Here is a 21,904-nt window from a genome sequence, read left to right as displayed (position 1 = left end):
TAAATATATATATATATCATACACACACACACATTTTTGTAATAATGACAATTGCAACAATACTGAATACTTTATTTTAACTTAATATAATACATAAATACACACACACGCACACAGCTCTGAAGTGACAATGATACTGAAGAGTCTGCTTAGGAGACAAATACTCTCAACTGTTTGAATAAAAATAGAGTTTAAGTTACCTGTGATGAATGTTGAAAACAAAAACCTTAATTTCTATATGCAGGAAATCCTATTTTAATAATGGGCATGGTAAGAATTGACAACCAAAGTGCGAGTCATAATTCCCATGACACCTAGCAAAATCTGAAAAGCGGTTCCTTCATTTATTGCATAGGATATTTTTTAGATTCACTTAAAATAAGGTCTGTGTTTCGTGTAGGCTTAAATCACCGTGCCAATTTTATAACTGTGTAGATATCCATAGGACAAGGTAACTCTGATCAATATTGGCTAAATATAAGCGAAGATAAAAAAAATTGTAGAGTGGATTTATGAAAATATGTTGACAAACGTTACCTTATCCTAGTGATATTTACACGGGTATCAAAACGTCGAGGCGGTTTAAGCCTGCACGAAACACAGACCTTATTTGAAGTAGATCAAGACATTCTCTATGGAAGACATGAACGGTAAAATAACGAAGGAACCCCTTTCAAATTCAGCCGCAAGTTATTACAGGAATTATAACGCGTCGACTATTTCTCTCAACCATATACCTTTGACTAATCCGGAAACTATCACCTCGAAAACAAAACGTTTATTCCGTTCCGTATTTTATCTAACGGGTGGCATCCATGAGTCTAAATATTCCTGTTACATTACACAACCTTCAATGTTGTCATAATTACGTAAAGTTCTGGCAAATTAGTTCGCAAAGAGCCAGGTGGCCCAAACTGTTGCATATACCCTGACTCTGCGTGCAATGAACGCAAGAGAAATGACACAATTTCACCTGGTTAATATTGCCTGCTAACCTGGATTTCTTTTAGCTAAATATGCAGGTTTAAAAATATATACTTGTGTATTGATTTTAAGAAAGGCATTGATGTTTATGGTTAAGTACACATTGGAGCAATGACAGTCATTGATTGATTGTTTTTTATAAGATAAGTTTAATGCTAGCTAGCAACTTACCTTAGCTTACTGCATTTGCTAACAGGCAGGCTCCTCGTGGAGTGCAATGTAATCAATGCAAGATTGGATCCCCCGAGCTGACAAGGTTAAAAATCTGTTCCTAGGCCGTCATTGAAAATAAGAATGTGTTCTTAACTGACTTGCCTAGTTAAATAAAGATTAAATAAAGGTGTAAAAAAGAAAAAAAAACGGCAAATCGGCGCCCAAAAATACCAATTTCCGATTGTTATGAAAACTTGAAATCGGCCCCGATTAATCGGCCATTCCGATTAATCGGTCGACCTCTAGTATGGATGTATTTGGACACAAACAATACAGTATCAAGTATCACCACTCAGGCGTTGAACAAACAGTCTCTAAAAGCTTCCTTTCCTTTTGTCCTGTCTGTGAAGGTTAGAGAGAGGAGACAGATACTGAGAAGCTAGCCTTATCACTCAGTAGAAGTGATAGGAGAAGAGATAGCCCTCTGTCTTCATCTCTTTCTCTCTCTCTTTCGCTTTCTCTCTCCATCTACTCTCTTTCCCGTTCTCTCTCTCTCTCGTCTTTCTCCCTCTGTATAAAGTCTTCTTTCCCTTTCTCTACTCTCTGTCTCTCTCCCTCTATTTTTTCATCTCTCTCTCTCTTTCTTCCTTTCTGGGTACAATACATCTGTTGTTCCTCCTCCACCTTGTCTCCCTGGTATCAATGAGTTAGTCAGCCAGACATGACAGTTTCATATCCACCGCAAACATAGAAATGGAAAAGATAAATTGGGGTCAACGATGTCAGCGTCAAATTGAACAACCTCCTCTTCTCCCATTTCCTCCTCCCTTTCTCCTTCTCCACCTTCCCTTTCCCTTTCTTTCTATTGTGTGTGTGTGTGCGTCGATGCGTGTGTGAGGAGGGGGATTGTTTTACCTTGGCTGATGTCGAGAAGACCCAACAGACGTCCGTTCTGAAAATGTAGTTTCTCTGTGTTCACATGTTCGTTCCTTGATTCTGGTATCAATGCAGAATCATTGGCAGAATCTATGCTACAGAAAGGCCATGCCGTAATAACTCATACATAATTGATGGGATTTATATCAAGTGCTTTTTCAGATGCTCAAAGTGCGTACAAGAGGGACACTCACCTCATCCACCACCAATGTGTAGCACCCACTTGGGTATAACATGGTGATTATCATTCACGATGTTCACTTAGAGCGGCTATTCTCAAGCTGGGGTGCAATGCCATCGGGAGTATGCCAAGTAAAAATGTCATTCACATTTTCAAACAGTTTTTTTCACGGTTGAGTAGCCTCGTTTCACTGGCAAAAATAAACACTGATCAAACAACGCCGTTTCACGACGCATCAGTGACATGGCAGGAGATGTTTTGAAACAATTACTGCTTCGCATACAAGCCAGTGAATTCTATGCGTTACAACAGAGGTGGCGGGCCTGGCACAGCTCCTGGTATATGTCCGTTACGTTTTTGCGGGGTCAATTAAGGAAGAGTACTGGACAGCTTTGTGACATCAAATGGTCAAGATGTGTTGGTATCTGGTACTGATGGCGCAAAAGCTGTGACCGGTAGACAAGCAGTTGCTCCCGATGCCACTTGGGTACACTGCAGCATCCACCGAGAGGCTCTTGCTGCCAAAGGAATGCCTGACAGCTTGAAAGACGGTTTGGACACTACAGTGAAAATGGTTAACTTTTTTAAAGCAAGGCCCCTGAACTCTCGTGTATTTTCTGCATTACGCAATGATACGGGCAGCGACCATGTAATGCTTTTACAACATACAGAAGTGCGCTGGTTATCAAGGGGCAAAGTATTGACACGTTTTTTTAAAATTGAGAGACGGGCTTAAAGTTTTCTTTACTGACCATAATTTTCACTTGTCTGACCGCTTGCATGATGATGAGTTTCTCACACGACTGGCCTATCTGGGTGATGTTTTTTCTCGCCTGAATGATCTGAATCTAGGATTACAGGGACTCTCCGCAACTATAGTCAATGTGCGGGACAAAATTGAGGCTGTGATTAAGAAGTTGGAGCTCTTCTCTGTCTGCATTAACAAGGACAACACACAGGTATTTCCATCATTGTATGATTTTTTTTGTGCAAATGAACTCAAGCTTACGGACAATGTCAAATGTGATATAGCGAAGCACCTGAGTGAGCTGGGTGCGCAATTACGCAGGGTCTATCCCGAAACGGACGACACAAACAATTGGATTCGTTATCCCTTTCATGCCCTGCCTCCAGGCCACTTACCGATATCTGAACAAGAGAGCCTCATCGAAATTGCAACAAGCAGTTCTGTGAAAATGTAATTTAATCAGAAGCCACCACCAGATTTCTGGATAGGGCTGCTCACAAAGTATTCTGCATTGGCAAATTGTGCTGTGAAGACACTGGTGCTGTTTGCAACCACATACCTATGTGAGAGTGGATTCTCAGCCCTCACTAGCATGAAAACTAAATACAGACACAGACTGTGTGTGGGAAATGATTTAAGACTGAGACTCTTTCCAATACAACCCAACATTGCAGAGTTATGTGCATCCTTTCAAGCACACCCATCTCATTAACCTGTGGTGAGTTATTCACAATGTTTGATGAACAAGTAAGGTTTTATATGTAAGATGGCTAAATAAAGAGCAAAATGATTGATTATAATGATATTATTATTTGTGCCCTGGTCCTATAAGAGCTCTTTGTCACTTCCCACGAGCCGGGTTGTGACAAAAACTCACACTCATTGTCACCCCCTGACTTTAGTTATATTTGTTTTCTTTGTTTTTTGGTTAGGTCAGGGTGTGACAAGGGTGGTTTGTTTAGTTTTTGTATTGTCTAGGGTTTTTTGTCTTGTCTAGGGTTTTTGTTTGTCTATGGGGATTTTGTAGGGTCTAGGGGTTTGTAGGTTTATGGTGGCCTGAGTTGGTTCCCAATCAGAGACAGCTGTTTCTCGTTGTCTCTGATTGGGGAGCCTATTTAGGTTACCATTTTCCATGTTGGTTTTGTGGGTAGTTGTTTTCTGTTTTGTGTGTCTGCACCAGACAGAACTGTTTCATTTGTTCAGCTTTGTTATTTTTTGTTCTAGTGTTCAGCTTTATTAAAAATCATGAACACGTACCACGCTGCACCTTGGTCTACTCCTTCTTCCTCAGACGAACATCGTTACACTCATTCTTATGTTTAATAAATGTATCGTATAGTGTGTGTGTGTGGCAGGCTTACAATGATGGCAAAAAACAACATTTGAGAGTGCGCTGACCCTGGTGCTAGAGGGGGTACGCAGCTGGAGGTTGAATGTTTGAAGGGGTACGGGACTATAAAAAGTTTGGGAACCTCTGAGAGCGTGAGCGGTTAGCTGACATGGCAAAACCAATCATTGAGAGCCTGTAATGTATTACTGTAATGTATTACTGCCACAGTATATGCACACTATATAATTCCCTGCCCTTCACATACTACCGGAGAAGGCCCATTGCGTAACTGAGTAAATGGAGCCTTTGGTGTTTAAGTGTGTGTGTGTGTGTTCCTCATCGGCATGCGTCCCTCAATCCCCTGTGACGTGTGTGTGTGTGTGTGTGTGTGTGTGTGTGTGATGCCGCGGCGGGATGTTGCATCGCCAGCATATTCTTCACCATGACGACAACCCTGCCCGCCCTTCATCGTGGAAACGGGAGCCGCCAACAGCCCTGGCGGGCTGCCAAGCAGCGGGGCGGTGCAGTGACTGGCGCTGGACACGGTTTAGCGGAACACTGTCAAGCGGAACACTGTTAATATGAAGGATGGGGTTGGCATGACTTAAAGTTATACAATTCTAGGGGAGACATGATGTATGACATATCAGCTGTTGTAGGACACACACACGCATAATGAATGCACACACGTGTTTGTTTTACTATTCTTGTGGGGATCAAACAATTGATTCCCATTCAAAACCCTATTTTCAGGGAAAGAGAGAGAGATTCCCATTCAAAATCCTATTTTCCCTAACCCAGAGAGAGAATTAATGGACAGTGTGTTGTATGAGAATGGACAGAGAGGGTCAGTAGAGTAATGGTGTATGTGATTGAAGTCATTCATCATAATGAGCTCGCTGCTCGTATCACCTTGACTTTATTGTTACTGTGTAGCTACAATGCAATGTTTTAGACTTGGCACCATATGGCGCTAATGAAAACACTGCATGAAGTGCTTTGTGCTCTTAACACTAGAAACGCTAAAGCAGTCGTTTTGATTGCTCATGATTTTAATTGTTTTATTACTCTGCCATTTTTAATGTCATGCCCCCCTCCGTCCTTGACTTTTCCTAAATCAGTCTATATAACACTGTTAGAATCTTAATATCAAAAACAGAACTGGATCTATAACCAGTTTTATGAGGGCATGTCATTTTTTATGGTTTTCCCCCTTTGCCCCTCCTTCTCCCGACAGTGGAATGTGCCTTGCCCAGTTGATAATCACCCTGTATAACTGCCTCAAACCTGAACTTAAACTATACTGAAAATAATTTCATACATATAACAACAGATGAAATAAATGAAGTAAAGTATGTTGGGGAGAAAGGGGGAGAATGGGTGAGTTGATGAGCGAGGGGAAGCAAATGTTGCATAATTATGTAATCACCAATTGTGAGTGAAGAACAGGGCTGGCCATTCTACTGTATTGGTATATTCTTATTATGATCTCAAAATGGTATGTACCCTATATCAGTACAGCGAATCCAAGCAGTTTTATCAGTCCACTCTGACTACTTGGAGTACACAGTGAAAGCGTGTGTAATTGACAATGGCAAGAAGACCAAGACGAATGGATGCACATGTGTTAGCGCTGCTACAAGATCGGAATGAAAACGACTCAGATGTCTGGGAAGAAATGAATCATGACATCGCTGATGATTATTCTTCTGATTCTAAGCCTCAGACTGAATAACCTACACCTCTGTGGCCTAAGCGCAAAAAAGCCAGAACGGTGCCCACTGAGCAGGTGCCAGTGCCACTCCCAAATGAAACAGTGAGACAGGAGAGAGAAAGGGATGGCACCGTTTAGATAGAAGAAGCCAGTGACAGCGCTCCGGGCTGATTATCAGCACCAAATGTCATCACTGAGAGAGCAGGCCTTAGATCTAAAGCAAAAAAACAACATCAGCAATGCACTCACCAGCTTTCGTTGTTTATGTGACATGGACATGCTTTCAGGGACTGTACTATGGCTCAGGTGCACACGGATTAAGGAGACACTGCCTGGGATCTGTTTGTTGATGAGCTGGTAGCGTTCATTTCTATCATGTATGTGGATGGACCATTCAGTGGAAAGAGCATGTATATGGAGAGCTTCTGGTCAGACATGTATGGGAAACTTTTCTTTGAAGAAACCATGTCAGTGGATCGCTTCAGAGAGTTCATGCGTTACCTCCCTCGAGCTCGAGGCCCAGCGGTTTTAATGTTAAGGCAGGCAAGGTGACTGAAGAGGATGTTAGAACATTTCTAGGGACTCTTGATAAAGGTTGACGTTTTCTTTTCCAACCATGCTTTTAGACTTGGCTTCTTGGTTCTTTTGCTTTATTCCACAATACTCCATGTTCTTCTTGACTAATACCCTAATGCTCTTTATGACTTATGGCACATTATGTAGTTTCTAATGCCCTACCTCCGGAGCTTTCCCAAATGACACCCTTTTCCCTTTTGATTAGGGCGCATAGGGCTCTGGTCAAAAGTAGTGCACTGTGATGAGTAGGGCGCCATTTAGACATTCAGATTAAGAGATCATTTTATTGGTCCAACCGGAATTTGACTTCCTCTTTTAACCCAACCCCTCCGAAAGACACACATACACACACACATACATATACAGTGGGGCAAAAAAGTATTTAGTCAGCCACCAATTGTGCAAGTTCTCCCACTTAAAAAGATGAGAGAGGCCTGTAATTTTCATCATAGGTACACTTCAACTATGACAGACAAAATGAGAAAAAAGAATCCAGAAAATCACATTGTAGGATTTTTTATGAATTTATTTGCAAATTATGGTGGAAAATAAGTATTTGGTCACCTACAAACAAGCCTGATTTCTGTCTCTCACAGACCTGTAACTTCTTATTTAAGAGGCTCCTCTGTCCTCCACTCGTTACCTGTATTAATGGCACCTGTTTGAACTTGTTATCAGTATAAAAGACACCTGTCCACAACCTCAAACAGTCACACTCCAAACTCCACTATGGCCAAGACCAAAGAGCTGTCAAAGGACACCAGAAACAAAATTGTAGACCTGCACCAGGCTGGGAAGACTGAATCTGCAATAGGTAAGCAGCTTGGTTTGAAGAAATCAACTGTGGGGGCAATTATTAGGAAATGGAAGACATACAAGACCACTGATAATCTCCCTCGATCTGGGGCTCCACGCAAGATCTCACCCCGTGGGGTCAAAATGATCACAAGAACGGTGAGCAAAAATCCCAGAACCACACGGGGGGACCTAGTGAATGACCTGCAGAGAGCTGGGACCAAAGTAACAAAGCCTACCATCAGTAACACACTAGGCCACCAGGGACTCAAATCCTGCAGTGCCAGACGTGTCCCCCTGCTTAAGCCAGTACATGTCCAGGCCCGTCTGAAGTTTGCTAGAGAGCATTTGGATGATCCAGAAGAAGATTGGGAGAATGTCATTTGGTCAGATGAAACCAAAATATAACTTTTTGGTAAAAACTCAACTTGTCGTGTTTAGAGGACAAAGAATGCTGAGTTGCATCCAAAGAACACCATACCTACTGTGAAGCATGGGGGTGGAAACATCATGATTTGGGGCTGTTTTTCTGCAAAGGGACCAGGACGACTGATCCGTGTAAAGGAAAGAATGAATGGGGCCATGTATCGTGAGATTTTGAGTGAAAACCTCCTTCCATCAGCAAGGGCATTGAAGATGAGACGTGGTTGGGTCTTTCAGCATGACAATGATCCCAAACACACCGCCCGGGCAACGAAGGAGTGGCTTCGTAAGAAGCATTTCAAGGTCCTGGAGTGGCATAGCCAGTCTCCAGATCTCAACCCCATAGAAAATCTTTGGAGGGAGTTGAAAGTCCGTGTTGCCCAGCAACAGCCCCAAAACATCACTGCTCTAGAGGAGATCTGCATGGAGAAATGGGCCAAAATACCAGCAACAGTGTGTGAAAACCTTGTGAAGACTTACAGAAAACGTTTGACCTCTGTCATTGCCAACAAAGGGTATATAACAAAGTATTGAGATAAACTTTTGTTATTGACCAAATACTTATTTTCCACCATAATTTGCAAATAAATTCATTAAAAATCCTACAATGTGATTTTCTGGATTTTTTTCCCTCATTTTGTCTGTCATAGTTGAAGTGTACCTATGATGAAAAATACAGGCCTCTCTCATCTTTTTAAGAGGGAGAACTTGCACAATTGGTGGCTGACTAAATACTTTTTTGCCCCACTGTACATGATATTAAAGAGGTGTGGGGTTGGCATTTTCAGATGTTTTTTTCATGCTGCTCCTCTCTCAATCTGTATTTTCCTCTTTCTTTTTCATTTGATTTCTCCTCTTATTAGGATTCATGTCTAGTTCAACAACAAGTCAGGATGGTATTTTGGGGCTTCCAGTCAGACTGGTGACATGGAACATTCATGGCTGTGGGGAGCAGATTAAGCGCTCCAGAGTATTTTCACATCTGAAGAGCCTGAATACTGATATCGCATTTCTTCATGAAACGCAACTACGTGCTACCAACCATACTAGATTGCGTAAAGCATGGGTTAGCAAAGCCCGGGGAACAGCATCACACCTTATCTCTCAGGTATCTGACACTTCACCAGCTTAAACGCCAGTCAGCATCTCATCTTATCTCTCACGTATATGACTCGTCCCGTAATCTTACAAGTGATCCCTTTAATATTAATTCAACTTTTGTGTCATTTTATTCTAACCTCTACAAATCTGAACCCCCATCAGATAATGTATGTACAACTTTTTAGATAACTTGTTTATTCCATCCATTGATATGGACATGACTAAAGTTCTGGACAACCCTTTGCATCTAGATGAGATAACAAACGGTCTAAAGTTTGTCAACGGCTTTCCCGTCGATTTTTCTAAGAAACTCTCAGATCACCTCGCCCCATTACTATTAAATATGTTCACCGACTCGTTATCACAGGGCTCTCTCCTCCCAACGTCAACTCAAGCCTCCATCTCATTTATACTCAAGAAAGATAACGATCCGGCAGAATGTGGTGGATATCGGCCCATTTCACTTTTGAATGCAGATGTTAAACCATTAGCTAAGGTTCTAGCATGCCGGTTGGAACCCTGCCTTCAGTATGTCATATTTGACGATCAAACGGGTTTCATCAAAGGGCGACAACTGTTTTCCACGCCATCTTTTGAACATTATACTTTCTCCTTCTGTTTCTTCAGACCCCAAAATTGTTTTTTCTCTTGATGCGGAGAAGGCTTTCGACCGGGTGGAGTGGAATTATTTATTTAAGATTTTGGGAAGATTTGGTTTTGGGTGCAATTTCACGTCTGCTCTATTCTGCTCCTACGGCTAGCGTACACACCAACTCTCAACATTCAAAATACTTCCCCCTCTCCAGAGGGACCCGTCAAGGGTGTCTTATGTCCCCGCTCCTTTTTGCACTTGCGATAGAACCGCTTTTTCTTGGCCTTAAAATGATCCACTTTCACTGGAATCCACTTTCACTGGTGAATAACATAAAGTGTCACTGTATGCAGATGATATACTACTATATTTCACTAACACGGTTTGTAACATACTGCATATTTTAAACACATTTTGATCATGCTCAGGTTACGAATTGAACATTTAAAAAAGTGTATATTTTATATATAAAAAATATATATTTTATATTTGGAATTCTTCAAAGTAGCCACGCTTTGCCTTGATGACCGCTTTGCACACTCTTGGCATTCTAGTGTTTGTGCTCCTCTCCCTTTTCTCATGGCAACGTGACACAAATCTTGCTGCTATGACTGCACTTTGTGGTATTTCACCTAACAGATATTGGAGTTTAACAATGTTGGATTTGTTTTCAAAATCTTTGTCATCTGTGGGAAATATGTGTCTCTAATACATTTGGAAGGAGGTTAGGAAGTGCAGCTCAGTTTCCACCTCAATGGGCTCCTGAGTGGTGCAGCGATCTAAGGCACTGCATCTCAGTGCTTGAGGCGTCACTACAGACACCCCTGGTTTGAATCCAAGCTGTATCACAACCGTCTGTGGTTTTGAGTCCCGTAGGGCGGTGCACAATTGGCCCAGCGTCGTCCGGGTTTGGCCAGTGTAGGTCGTCATTGTAAATAAGAGTTTGTTCTTAACTGACTTGTCTAGTTAAATAAATAAAATAAACGGGAAAAAATGTGTACAGTGGGCACATATTCTTTGTTCTCTTGATAGCCAGGTCTGCCGATGGCAGCCTCTCTCAATAGCAAGGCTATGCTCACTGTGTCTGTACATAGCTCTGTCTCTCTCAATAGCAAGGCTATGCTCACTGTGTCTATACATAGCTCTGTCTCTCACACACACTGACGATATGCTGACGATAAGCTGACGATACGCTGACAGGCTGATGTACAGGATCTCCAAGGCACCATAGCTTATGCAACTATGTCATTAACATTTATTGGTCTCCTTCTAACAGGATGAAATACACCATGAACCACAAACGCATGATAACACATAGGCACAATTACACACACACACACACACACACACACACACACACACACACACACACACACACACACACACACACACACACACACACACACACACACACACACACACACACACACACACACAAAAATACACAAAGACAGACGCACACACCCACACACACACACACACAAAGACACTCACTTGCGCCTGTTCTCATATCCTTTTATGAATGGATCTTTTAATCATCGTAGAGATAGTAAAAGCAGACCTCTAACTGTCACTGCCACCTCTAATAAACCCTCTTCATTGTCTCTGTCTCATGTAGTATTCTGGACCCGTCTCTATCTACTTGTGTGCGTCCCAAATGACACCCTATTCCCTATATAGTGCCCTAATTCGGACCATGGCCCAAAAGGAATAGGATGGCATTTGCAATGCACCCAATACAATGAAAAAGTAATGACTCTCCACTCACTGTGTCTGGATAGCGATATTGCTTTTGTGAAAGGTGCTTTCTGTGCATATGAAATTATGTGATTGATTTGACATGGAGAGAGGTGTGAGTGAACCAGCATCTGTTGGGGAATTTGTTCTCTACAGTGGAGATTTATGTATATGTAAATTGCGGGAGGCTTTTTTTCCTGTTTGTGCTCTATTAGCCCAGGGAATGGTACACATCCTGCTCTCTCTGTCTCTCTCACGCTGTCTCTCTCTCTCTCTCTCACTGTCTCTCTCTGCCTCTCTCTGTCTCTCTGTCTCTCTCTCTCTGTCTCTCTTGTGCTGTCTCTGTCTCTCTCTCTACCTCTCTGCCTATCTCTGCCTATCTCTGCCTCTCTCGCTCTCAGTAATGCTCTCGATGTCGCTCTCTGTTTATCTCGCACTGTCTTTCTCTCTCTCTCTCTCTCTCTCTCTCTCTCTCTCTCTCTCTCTCTCTCTCTCTCTCTCTCTCTCTCTCTCTCTCTCTCTCTCTCTCTCTCTCTCTCTCTCTCTCTCTCTCTCTCTCTCTCTCTCTCTCTCTCTCTCTCTCTCTCTCTAAGTAACGCGCTCGCTGTCACTCTCTCTCTCGTGCGGTCTCTCTCTGTCTCTCTCAGTAACGCTCTCGCTGTCGCTCTCTGTTTGCCTCTCTCTCTCTCACTCTCTCTGTGTGTGGCAGGCAGATAAGAGGCTTTACAGATGGGTGCTTTGTGCTTTAAGGAATAATTTCCCCTCTCCCTTTATCCCCTTGGACCTCTTAGAGATTTTACTTATTTCGCTCTTAATTAATTAGCCCCTGATAAGACGGTGGTGACGCTGCTGAAAGCCCCACCATGGAAGAAACACACACGTGTTTCTATTGAGTCTGTCTGTCTGTCTGTCTGTCTGTCTGTCTGTCTGTCTGTCTGTCTGTCTGTCTGTCTGTCTGTCTGTCTGTCTGTCTGTCTGTCTGTCTGTCTGTCTGTCTGTCTGTCTGTCTGTCTGTCTGTCTGTCTGTCTGTCTGTCTGTCTGTCTGTCTGTCTGTCTGTCTGTCTGTCTGTCTGTCTGTGTGTGTGTGTGTGTGTGTGTGTGTGTGTGTGTGGGGGGGGGGGGCAGCAGGCGCACAGTGAACAGACCAATGCTGCTGTATCTACAGGCTCTGTGGATGACGACATCATTTAAATACACACAGCTCGGGAAAATGGATAAGCTTCTGGACACACACACACACACACACACACACACACACACACACACACACACACACACACACACACACACACACACACACACACACACACACACACACACACACACACACACACACACCTGGCGGGCAGTTTAGGAAGTGTTCTAGGTGTAATTATAGAAGTCCTCACTCCTGACTAAGGTCCATAATTGTTTTGACTTTCCAGGCTACTCTATGTCCGTGGGTGGTTTTTCCACATGTCCAGAGAAGTGCGTGTGTGTGCATTCATGCATGTGTGTGTGCGCGTGCGTGTGTGTGTATCAGCCAGGTTGTAAAACGTTTTCCCGTCTCCTGTAAAGTAATGGTCAGTAATTGTCTGAGAGGTGATGGTCTGAATGCCCCGGGCTTCATTTGAAGTCCCCGCTGATCTAGAATCAGTTGTTATGGATGGGACTATTCCCTATGTAGTGCAGTACTGTCCATAGGGCTCTGGTCAAAAGTAGGGAATAGGGTGCCATTTGAGACAGTGACCAGTTCAGCTGGAACTGTATTGTTGTGATGTAAGATCAGCTGTTATAGATGGTTGTAGTAATATACCATGGGTTAATGAACAGCTTCCACAGGTTCCAGGTCAGTTGTTATAGATGGTTGTAGAAATATACCATGGGTTAATTAATAGCTTCCACAGGTTCCAGGTCAGCTGTTATAGATGTTTGTAGTAATATTCCATGGGTTAATGAATAGCTTCCACAGATTCCCGGTCAGCTTTCTCTCTTTCCTCCTGTCTTCCACCTCTTCTTGCCACCCCTCCACTTTTCTAGCTGTGTCATTAACAGTTGTCATAGGGGCACATGTAAAAACGTGTGGAGACTAAATGGTTACAACTCTCATATGCACAGTCATGTCAACCCCCCTTATCTCATATTATTTAAAGTGGAACTGACAGCATTTTAGCGACATTAAATCTTATTCAAATCTTTTCATAGGAACAATATGACACTTTTTTAATTTTTAAAAAACATTTCCTGACAAGCGAGTACTTACAGTAGATATGGTAATTTTGTGGGGTGGCAGGTAGCCTAGTGGTTAGAGCGTCGGGCCAGTAACCGAAAGGTTGCTGGATCGAATCCCTGAGCTGACAAGGTAAAAATCAGTTGTTCTGCCCCTGAACAAGGCAGTTAACCCACTGTTCCTAGGCCGTCATTGGAAATAAGTATTAACTGACTTGCCTAGTTACACAAATGTTATATTATATATTTTTTTTCAAGTTTTCATAAATTCATAGAATGTTTGGGAATGGCGTATAGTAAGGCATTTGTGAAATTTCTATGGCAATATAGAGTGGGAAGCGGCCGTGCGTTTTGACAATTAATAGACACTGCAGCAAATAAAACCTAATACAAACATCTGTCTTGTCTAGGACCGGAGTCTACGCAGACCGGTGCGCCATAGCCAATCAGAGCTACAATTGGCCTTTATGCAAATAAGCCAATTGCCATACGGGCCTGCCATCATTCACTTTGAACTGGACCGTGTGTTTGTTTACAGGCAGTAGCAACAGTGCAACTTTAGATCATTAGAACGCGTTCGCCAAAACCACAAAATAAAGCTCAATGGATATCTGCAAATGTTGTAAATACCACGGGAGTCCTCTTACATTTGGGGACTTCACAGTCCTTTTGATCAAACAACCATGAACAGGTTGTCTTTCTCTTTCTCAGTTGTGCACATCAACAAGTTCAACAACTAATGCTAGCCGGAGCGAGAGGAGCTAAAATCTATCGAGGGAACAGTAGATAAACCCTCTCAAATGTTTTACCTAGTTGGCTGTCAAAATTGCACTGGCCTGCACGTCCTTCTGCAGCTTGCCTGCCAATGCATGCTTGTCCAAACCCACATTATGACAACTGAATGGGAGCTTGCCTGCCCGCCCGCCCATTTGATCAATGCCAAATATATTTGATTGACAACTAAGGGTGTGTTCGTAAATGCATCCAGTGTGTGCGATCTGAGCGTAAATTCAGAGCGTTGTCAGATTGTCTGTTCATACAGTACCAGTCAAACGTTTGGACACACCTACTCATTCAAGGGTTTTTATTTATTTTGACTATAAAGCTGTCATCAAGGAAAAAGGTGGCTACTTTCAAGAATCTAAAATATATTTGGATTTGTTTAACACTTTTTTTGGTTAATGCACAATTCTCTGTGTTATTTCAAGTTTTGATGTCTTCACTATTATTCTACAATATAGAAAATAGTACAAATTTACAAATTTAGAAAAACCCTTGAAGAAGTAGGTGTGTCCAAACTTTTGACTGGTACTGTATATTCAGAGCGTTTTCGATCTCCGGGCGTTCAGAGGTCACACTGCACACTCTGGCCCAGGAGTAGGTTTAATCCAAGCGTTCCTCACAACGGCAGTCAAGCACCCAAGCTAACTGGCTAAAGTTAGCTAGCTACTTCCAGACATAAATGAGAGAACACCTCATTCGGACCATTTGTATCACCCTAGCAGAGCTGGTTATGCTGTTTAGAGCGTTACTGACTAACTGTGCTACTGGTAACAATTGAATTACTATTTTTGACGACATTTACTGACACCGATCAGATTCAGCGGGTGTTGCGCATTCATAAATGCATCAGTTTTTCTGCGCTTTGGCACACTCAAACGAGATTGCTTTCTCCCCAATTTCGTGATATCCAATTTGTAGTTACAATCCTGTCTCAACAGCAACTCCCCAACGGACTCAGGAGAGGTGATGGTCGAGAGTCATGCGTCTTCCGAAACATGACCTGCCAAGCCGCGCTGCTTCTTGACGCACTGCTCGCTTAACCCGGAAGTTGATGTGTATATTACATTTGTTTTATTTCATTACTTTATTTCATTCCAAGTCATCATCTCATCTCTATAGAGCTGCTGCCTACGCTGTCTGACAAAATCACTGTTTTAGTAGTTCTTCAAAGTAAATAAGGCATATTTTTATGACTGCTGAATACCGACTATCAATCACTTAGATCATGTATTTTCAGGTAGAGATACCTCGCCAAGCAACTGCTCTCCTATCGATCGAGTATTCTTCTGATCAAGCATTCTTCTGTCTATTTTACGTAGCAGGCATAAAAGAAACAGACCGGACAAGTATGCTCGCAATGGATTATGGTCATTGTAGCTATTATGTCATGTAGTTGGCTATTTCTGTAGTATCCCTGGTTGTGATTGGTTGTTTCTCCCTCTGCTCCAACCTCTCCAACCTGTGTTTGTTATGTGTGTTTTCCAGAGGGGTAGAGATAAAGTGAAAGTCAAACTGCGTACAATTGGGCAATGATGTAATCTTCTTCTTTCTTCCTCTTTCTCTTCCAGCTGTCATGTATGTGATGGGAGCCCTGGGGCCGGCAGCGGGATATCTGTTAGGAGGAGTTTTGATTGGTTTCTACGTCGACCCTACAACTGTCGTCCATATTGACCAGAGTGACCCACGCTTTGTTGGCAACTGGTAAGAGGGTGTGTTCGTGCGTGCGTGTGTGTGTGTGTGTGTGTGCGTGTTGATGTGTTCTAACAGTATCGATCTATCTATGTCTACCTTTGGTCCCCAGGTGGAGTGGGTTCTTGCTGTGTTCTATAGCCATGCTCCTGGTCATCTTCCCCATGTTTGCCTTCCCTAAGAAGCTGCCTCCGCGCCACAAGAAGAAGAAGAAGATGACCTCATCAGCAGATGACGTGTCCAGCGATGATGATTTTATGATGGAGAAGGCGGAGGGACAGAACGCCCAGACCGGCATGGGCTTCGGGAAGGACATCAAAGGTGTGTTTGTGTGTGTGTACAGGGCCATAGACTACCTCTTTTAATGTAACAGTCCATTGGTTTTCCCTTGGAAAAGAGGGTATGTGAACCATATGGGATATCGTCAAATATGAACGTGATAATGGCTCAGTCATCTGCTGTTCAATAGAAGCTCTATGATGAGTAACTAATCTGCTAGCCAATGGAAGACCAGTGCAGTCATCCTTAAAAACCCAATGATCAGCATGGATTCACCTGAAATAGACTTAGCCTTAGAGATCCTCAGTTAACCAATGTGTTGTAGCTAAGCTGGAGTGATGCTTATTCTGCCCCTCTCCAGATAGTGTGCGTCCCAAATGGCCCTATGGGCCCTGGTTGAAAGTAGCGCGCTATATATGGAATAGGGTGAGATGCAAAGAAAATAGGGAAAATGACAGCTCGCAACACACATCTGATTATTTACAGTGTATTCGGAAAGTATTCAGACCCCTTGACTTTTTCCAAAATGGATTAAATAGTTTTTTTGCATCAATCTACACACAATACCCCATAATGACAAAGCAAAAACAGTTTTTTATAAATGTTTGCAAATGTATAATAAAAAAAAAACGGAAATATCACATTTACATAAGTATTCAGACACTTTACTCAGTACTTTGTTGAAGCACTTTTGGCAGCAATTACAGCCTCGAGTTTTCTTGGGAATGACGCCACAAGCGGGGTACACCTGTATTTGGGGAGTTTCTCCCATTCTTCTCTGCAGATCCTCAAGCTCTGTCAGGTTGGATGGGGAGCGTCGCTGCATAGCTATTTTGAGGTCTCTTCAGAGATGTTCGATCAGGTTCAAGTCCGGGCTCTGGCCGGGCCACTCAAGGACATTCAGACTTGTCCTGAAGCCACTGCTGCGTTGTCTTGGCTGTGTGCTAAGGGTCATTGTCCTGTTGGAAGGTGAACCTTCACCGCAGTCTTAGGTTCTGAGCACTCTGGAGCAGGTTTTCATCAAGGATCTCTCTGTACTTTGCTCCGTTCATCTTTTCCTCGATCCTGACTAGTCTCCCAGTCCCTACCGCTGGAAAACATTCCCTCAGCATGATGTTGCCACCACCATGCTTCACTGTAGGGATGGTGCCAGGTTTCCTCCAGCTGTAACGCTTGGCATTCAGGCCAAAGAGATCAATATTGGTTTCATCAGACCAGAGAATTTTGTTTCTCATGGTCTGAGAGTCTTTAGGTGCTTTTCGTCAAACTCCAAGTGGGTTGTCATGTGTCTTTTATTGAGGAGTGGCTACCATAAAGGCCTGATTGATGGAGTGCTGCAAAGATGGTTGTCTTTCTGGAAGGTTCTCCCATCTCCACAGAGGAACTCTGGAGCTCTGTCAGAGTGACCATCGGGATCTTGGTCACCTCCCTGACCAAGACCCTTCTCCCCCAGTTGCTCAGTTTGTCCGGACGGCCAGCTCTAGGAAGTCTTGGTGGTTCCAAACTTTTCCATTTAAGAATGATGCAGCCGCTGTGTTCTTGGGACCTTCAATGCTGCAGAAATATTTTGGTACTCTTCCCCAGATATGTGCCTCGACACAATCCTGTCTCGGAGTTCTACGGACAATTCCTTCAACCTGGCTTGGTTTTTGCTCTGACATGCACTGTCAACTGTGGGACCTTATATAGACAGGTGTGTGCCTTTCCAAATGATGTCCAATCAATTGAATTTACCACAGGTGGACTCCAATAAAGTTGTAGAAACATCCCAAGGATAATCAATGGAAACAGGATGGCCCTGAGCTCAATGTTGAGTCTCATAGTAAAGGGTCTGAATACTTATGTAAATAAAGTATTTCTGTTTTTTTTTTTTATACATTTGCTAAAATTAAAATAAAAACTGTTTTCGCTCTGTTATTGTCGGGTATTAGCCCATTTTAGAATAAGGCTGGAACGTAACAAAATGTGGAAAAAGTGAAGGGGTCTGAATACTTTCCAAATGCACTGTATTATAAATAGGATTTATTTGATTCAGATTGTTTACATTCATCATTGTAACCACAATGTCACATATGATTGAACACATACACACAACATGAGCAGATTAACTGGGTCAAAACATTTCTTTATTAAAGATGATCAGTAAGAATGTCGGTACTTATTTATTTTGATCCAAAGCCAGGAATGAGTGAGTCGCTCAGCTTTATGCTGACAAATATAGCTTTATGCTGCAAAAACAGCCTACTAAATAGGCCAAACCTAAACAAATACATTAAATTGCCCAAATAAACTAGTACATTTCATAAATAAAACAAATAAATGAAATAGCTCAGGTCTTGAAAAGATGGGCAACCTTTTTCCCCTCTGTATTCTCGCTGGACTCTCTTTCATTCAGTTTCTTCTTAACATCAGCATAGAAGGACTCTGCATTTCAGAAACGTACTCTATATAGACTATCAGTCTTTCCACACTGTGGTAAATAAAGCCAGTTTGTTATTTAGAATACTTTCTTTCTGTTTTTTGAGAGAAACCAAAAGCATAACCAAAAGCCTAATCAACGTTCTAACTCTCCCTTGCGATAGTGTGACGGAATGACGGAATTTACTGCCCTCTACCACAAACGTGTCACGGCATGAAGCTCAATTGATGAACCACTGTATACACAGTGTCCTTATGTCAAAAAGAAAGTCCCCTCATTTCCTCTCCAGTATTTTCCAAAGTCTTTCTCCTGTGACTCTCCTCGCCTCTCTGGGGGACCTAGTTACGTTCCCCCTCACAGCACATACTAATCTAACTTTATCACTCTGAAACTGCAGATGAGGCATGGCTTTCTGGGCTTTTTATTCTGTGTATTTGAGTCCAGTACAGGCTGCCTGCCAGCATGTTTGTGTTTGGGTGGAAAAGATAAATTCAACACTTTGTGCCCCAAAGGCAGGAGACCACTGAAGTGGCTGTTTCCACCTTCTGAAAACGACTGTGACTCACTATGTCCCAAATGACACCATATTCCCTATGTAGTGCAATACTGTATGTGGCCCTGGTCTAAAGTACTACACTAAATAGGGTACCATTTTGAACACACTGTTGTTTCGGAAGGCTGTTTTTAGGAATCATGATGTGGTTGAATGATTTAATAACTCTCCCATTCATTTACATTTTAGTCATTTAGCAGACGCTCTTATCCAGAGCGACTTACTGGAGCAATTAGGGTTAAGTTTCTTGCTCGAGGAAACATCGACAGATTTTTCACCTAGTCAGCTCAGGGATTCGAACCAGCGACCTTTCCGGTTACTGGTCCAACGCTCTTAACCGCTAGGCTACATTCACCCAAACTGTCTCTCTCACTCTGTACCTGATCCATTGGCCCAAAGACACACTAGGAATTGATCTCTCCACTGTTTGCATTCATTTCATTTTCTTTGCAATCCTGAAAAAGTGGAAAAAACTGAAGGGGGGAACTAGTCAAATGATTGACTAATAGGGGAGGGGAGGGCCAATGTCTTGCTGAAACTAAAGGATGATTGGCTTAGGGTCCAAACGCATTGGATCATTCATGACACAAACATCAACTTTCTGTCCTCCTATACTCACAACCATGTGACTAGAGAGGGATGGCAAATTAAGTAAACAATTAGCTATTGGCTTTCAATAATTAGGGTCCAAATTGTATCATCATGACCTCTTGAACCCAAACATTCTGATATGTTCACGCACGCACGCACACACACACACACACACACACACACACACACACACACACACACACACACACACACACACACACACACACACACACACACACACACACACACACACACACACACACGACCATGTGATTAATCCAATGAACAATAAAACAAAAGAAAGGGTGAAATTGGGTTAGGAGGAGCTTATAGCTCTAATTATACATCGTCTTCAGGCCAGGGGGGAGCAGGATTTGGGGTCCCTGGTTTTTTAAGGCTAATTCACATAATCTGGTTATGACTGGAGAGAGAGATATGTGCAAAAATGTGGAATTGAACTTTAAGAGGTGTTTCAAGTGGCTGATTCGTGTCATCAATGCCACAACACACACTCTACGCACACACACTCCACAAAATATACATTCTCTCAGCACAACACACACACTACACAGAGGATTGTGTGTGCGTGCGTGCGTGCGTGCGTGCGTGTGTGCGTGCGTGCGTAAAATCTCTGATACTGAAGATGCTTCCTGAGGTGTGAAAGGAAACAGTTTCCTCTGTGACCAATAACAAACAGCGGCTGTCCAAGCAGTGATCACTCTGGTGTGTTATAGAGAGAGGACGTCTTCCTTGTAGAGAAACAACTCACATTGGTTAATGTTGCGGATCCTTGATGTAAATCCAACGTTTTATAGAAGGAAAAAAATGCTAAAATTGTCCAATTGGTGCACATTAGCTGTGTGTCTAGATAGCTGTAATGTGTTACCACCCAGGGCTATTGAACACACAAGAACACACCGTCTTTGCTTCTGGTTATTTCTCATTGGGTCATTGGTGTTATTTGAGGTGAGTGTCCCTCGTCCCGCCCTGCCTTGCCCGGTAACAGTGGGTTATTTATAGGGCTGTGGCGTTCATGAAATTTTGTCAGCCGGTTATTGTCATGCAAAAGACTGCCAGTCTCACCGCAATTCACCGTTAATTAACATAAACACGTTTAGCATCTCCAGACCTCCAAGCATACAAGCTGTGTGTGTGTGTGTGTCCATGTGTGTGTCTACTGTATGTTTGTCTTTTAGTGTACTCATGTCTCTGGTCTCTCCCCAGACCTCCCCAAGGCAGCGATAAGGATCCTGTCCAACACGACATTCCTGTTTGTCAGTCTGTCCTACACAGCAGAATGTGCCATCGTTACAGCCTTCATCACATTCATACCCAAGTTCATAGAGTCCCAGTTTGGCATCCCTGCATCTAACGCCAGCATATACACAGGTAAGACTAACACTGTTTATCTCTCTCTCTCTCTCTCTCTCTCTCTCTCTCTCTCTCTCTCTCTCTCTCTCTCTCTCTCTCTCTCGCTCTCTCTCTCGCTCTCGCTCTCTCTGTGTGTGTCTCTCTCTCGCTCTCTCTGTGTGTGTCTCTCTCTCGCTCTCTCTGTGTGTGTCTCTCTCTCTCGCTCTCTCTGTGTGTGTCTCTCTCTCGTTCTCGCTGTGTCTGTCTCTCTCTCGTTCTCGCTGTGTGTGTCTCTCTCTCTCGCTCTCTCTGTGTGTGTCTCTCAATTCAATTCAATTCAAGGGGCTTTATTGGCATGGGAAACATGTGTTAACATTGCCAAAGCAAGTGAGGTAGGTAATATACAAAAGTCAAATAAACAATAAAAATGAACAGTAAACATTACACATACAGAAGTTTCAAAACAATAAAGACATTACAAATGTCATATTATATATATGCAGTGTTGTAACAATGTACAAATGGTTAAAGCACACAAGTTAAAATAAATAAACATAAATATGGGTTGTATTTACAGTGGTGTTTGTTCTTCACTGGTTGCCCTTTTCTTGTGTCTCTCTCTCTCTCTCTCTCCCTTCTCTCTCTCTCTCTCTCTTGCTCCCTCTCTCTCTCTCTCTCTCTCTCTCTCTCTCTCTCTCTCTCTCTCTCTCTCTCTCTCTCTCTCTCTCTCTCTCTCTCTCTCTCTCTCTCTCTCTCGCTGT

General features: G+C 42.8%; 1 protein-coding gene across 1 annotated transcript in view; it reads left to right on the top strand.

Moving 5' to 3' along the window:
- slco5a1 (solute carrier organic anion transporter family member 5A1) overlaps positions 1 to 21,904 on the top strand; it is a 114,465-nt gene that overhangs the window by 67,841 nt on the left and 24,720 nt on the right. The window contains exons 3-5 of the mRNA XM_071328785.1: positions 15,831 to 15,963; positions 16,064 to 16,272; positions 21,018 to 21,182. Of these exons, the coding sequence (XP_071184886.1) occupies positions 15,831 to 15,963; positions 16,064 to 16,272; positions 21,018 to 21,182 (507 nt within the window). The remainder of the gene's footprint in view (positions 1 to 15,830; positions 15,964 to 16,063; positions 16,273 to 21,017; positions 21,183 to 21,904) is intronic.

The sequence above is a fragment of the Salvelinus alpinus genome, chromosome 10 (assembly GCF_045679555.1).
Source record: "Salvelinus alpinus chromosome 10, SLU_Salpinus.1, whole genome shotgun sequence".
Lineage (NCBI taxonomy): Eukaryota > Metazoa > Chordata > Actinopteri > Salmoniformes > Salmonidae > Salvelinus > Salvelinus alpinus.
The sequence above is the reverse complement of the archived record's forward strand: the minus strand, read 5'-3'. Positions and strand labels throughout refer to the sequence as shown.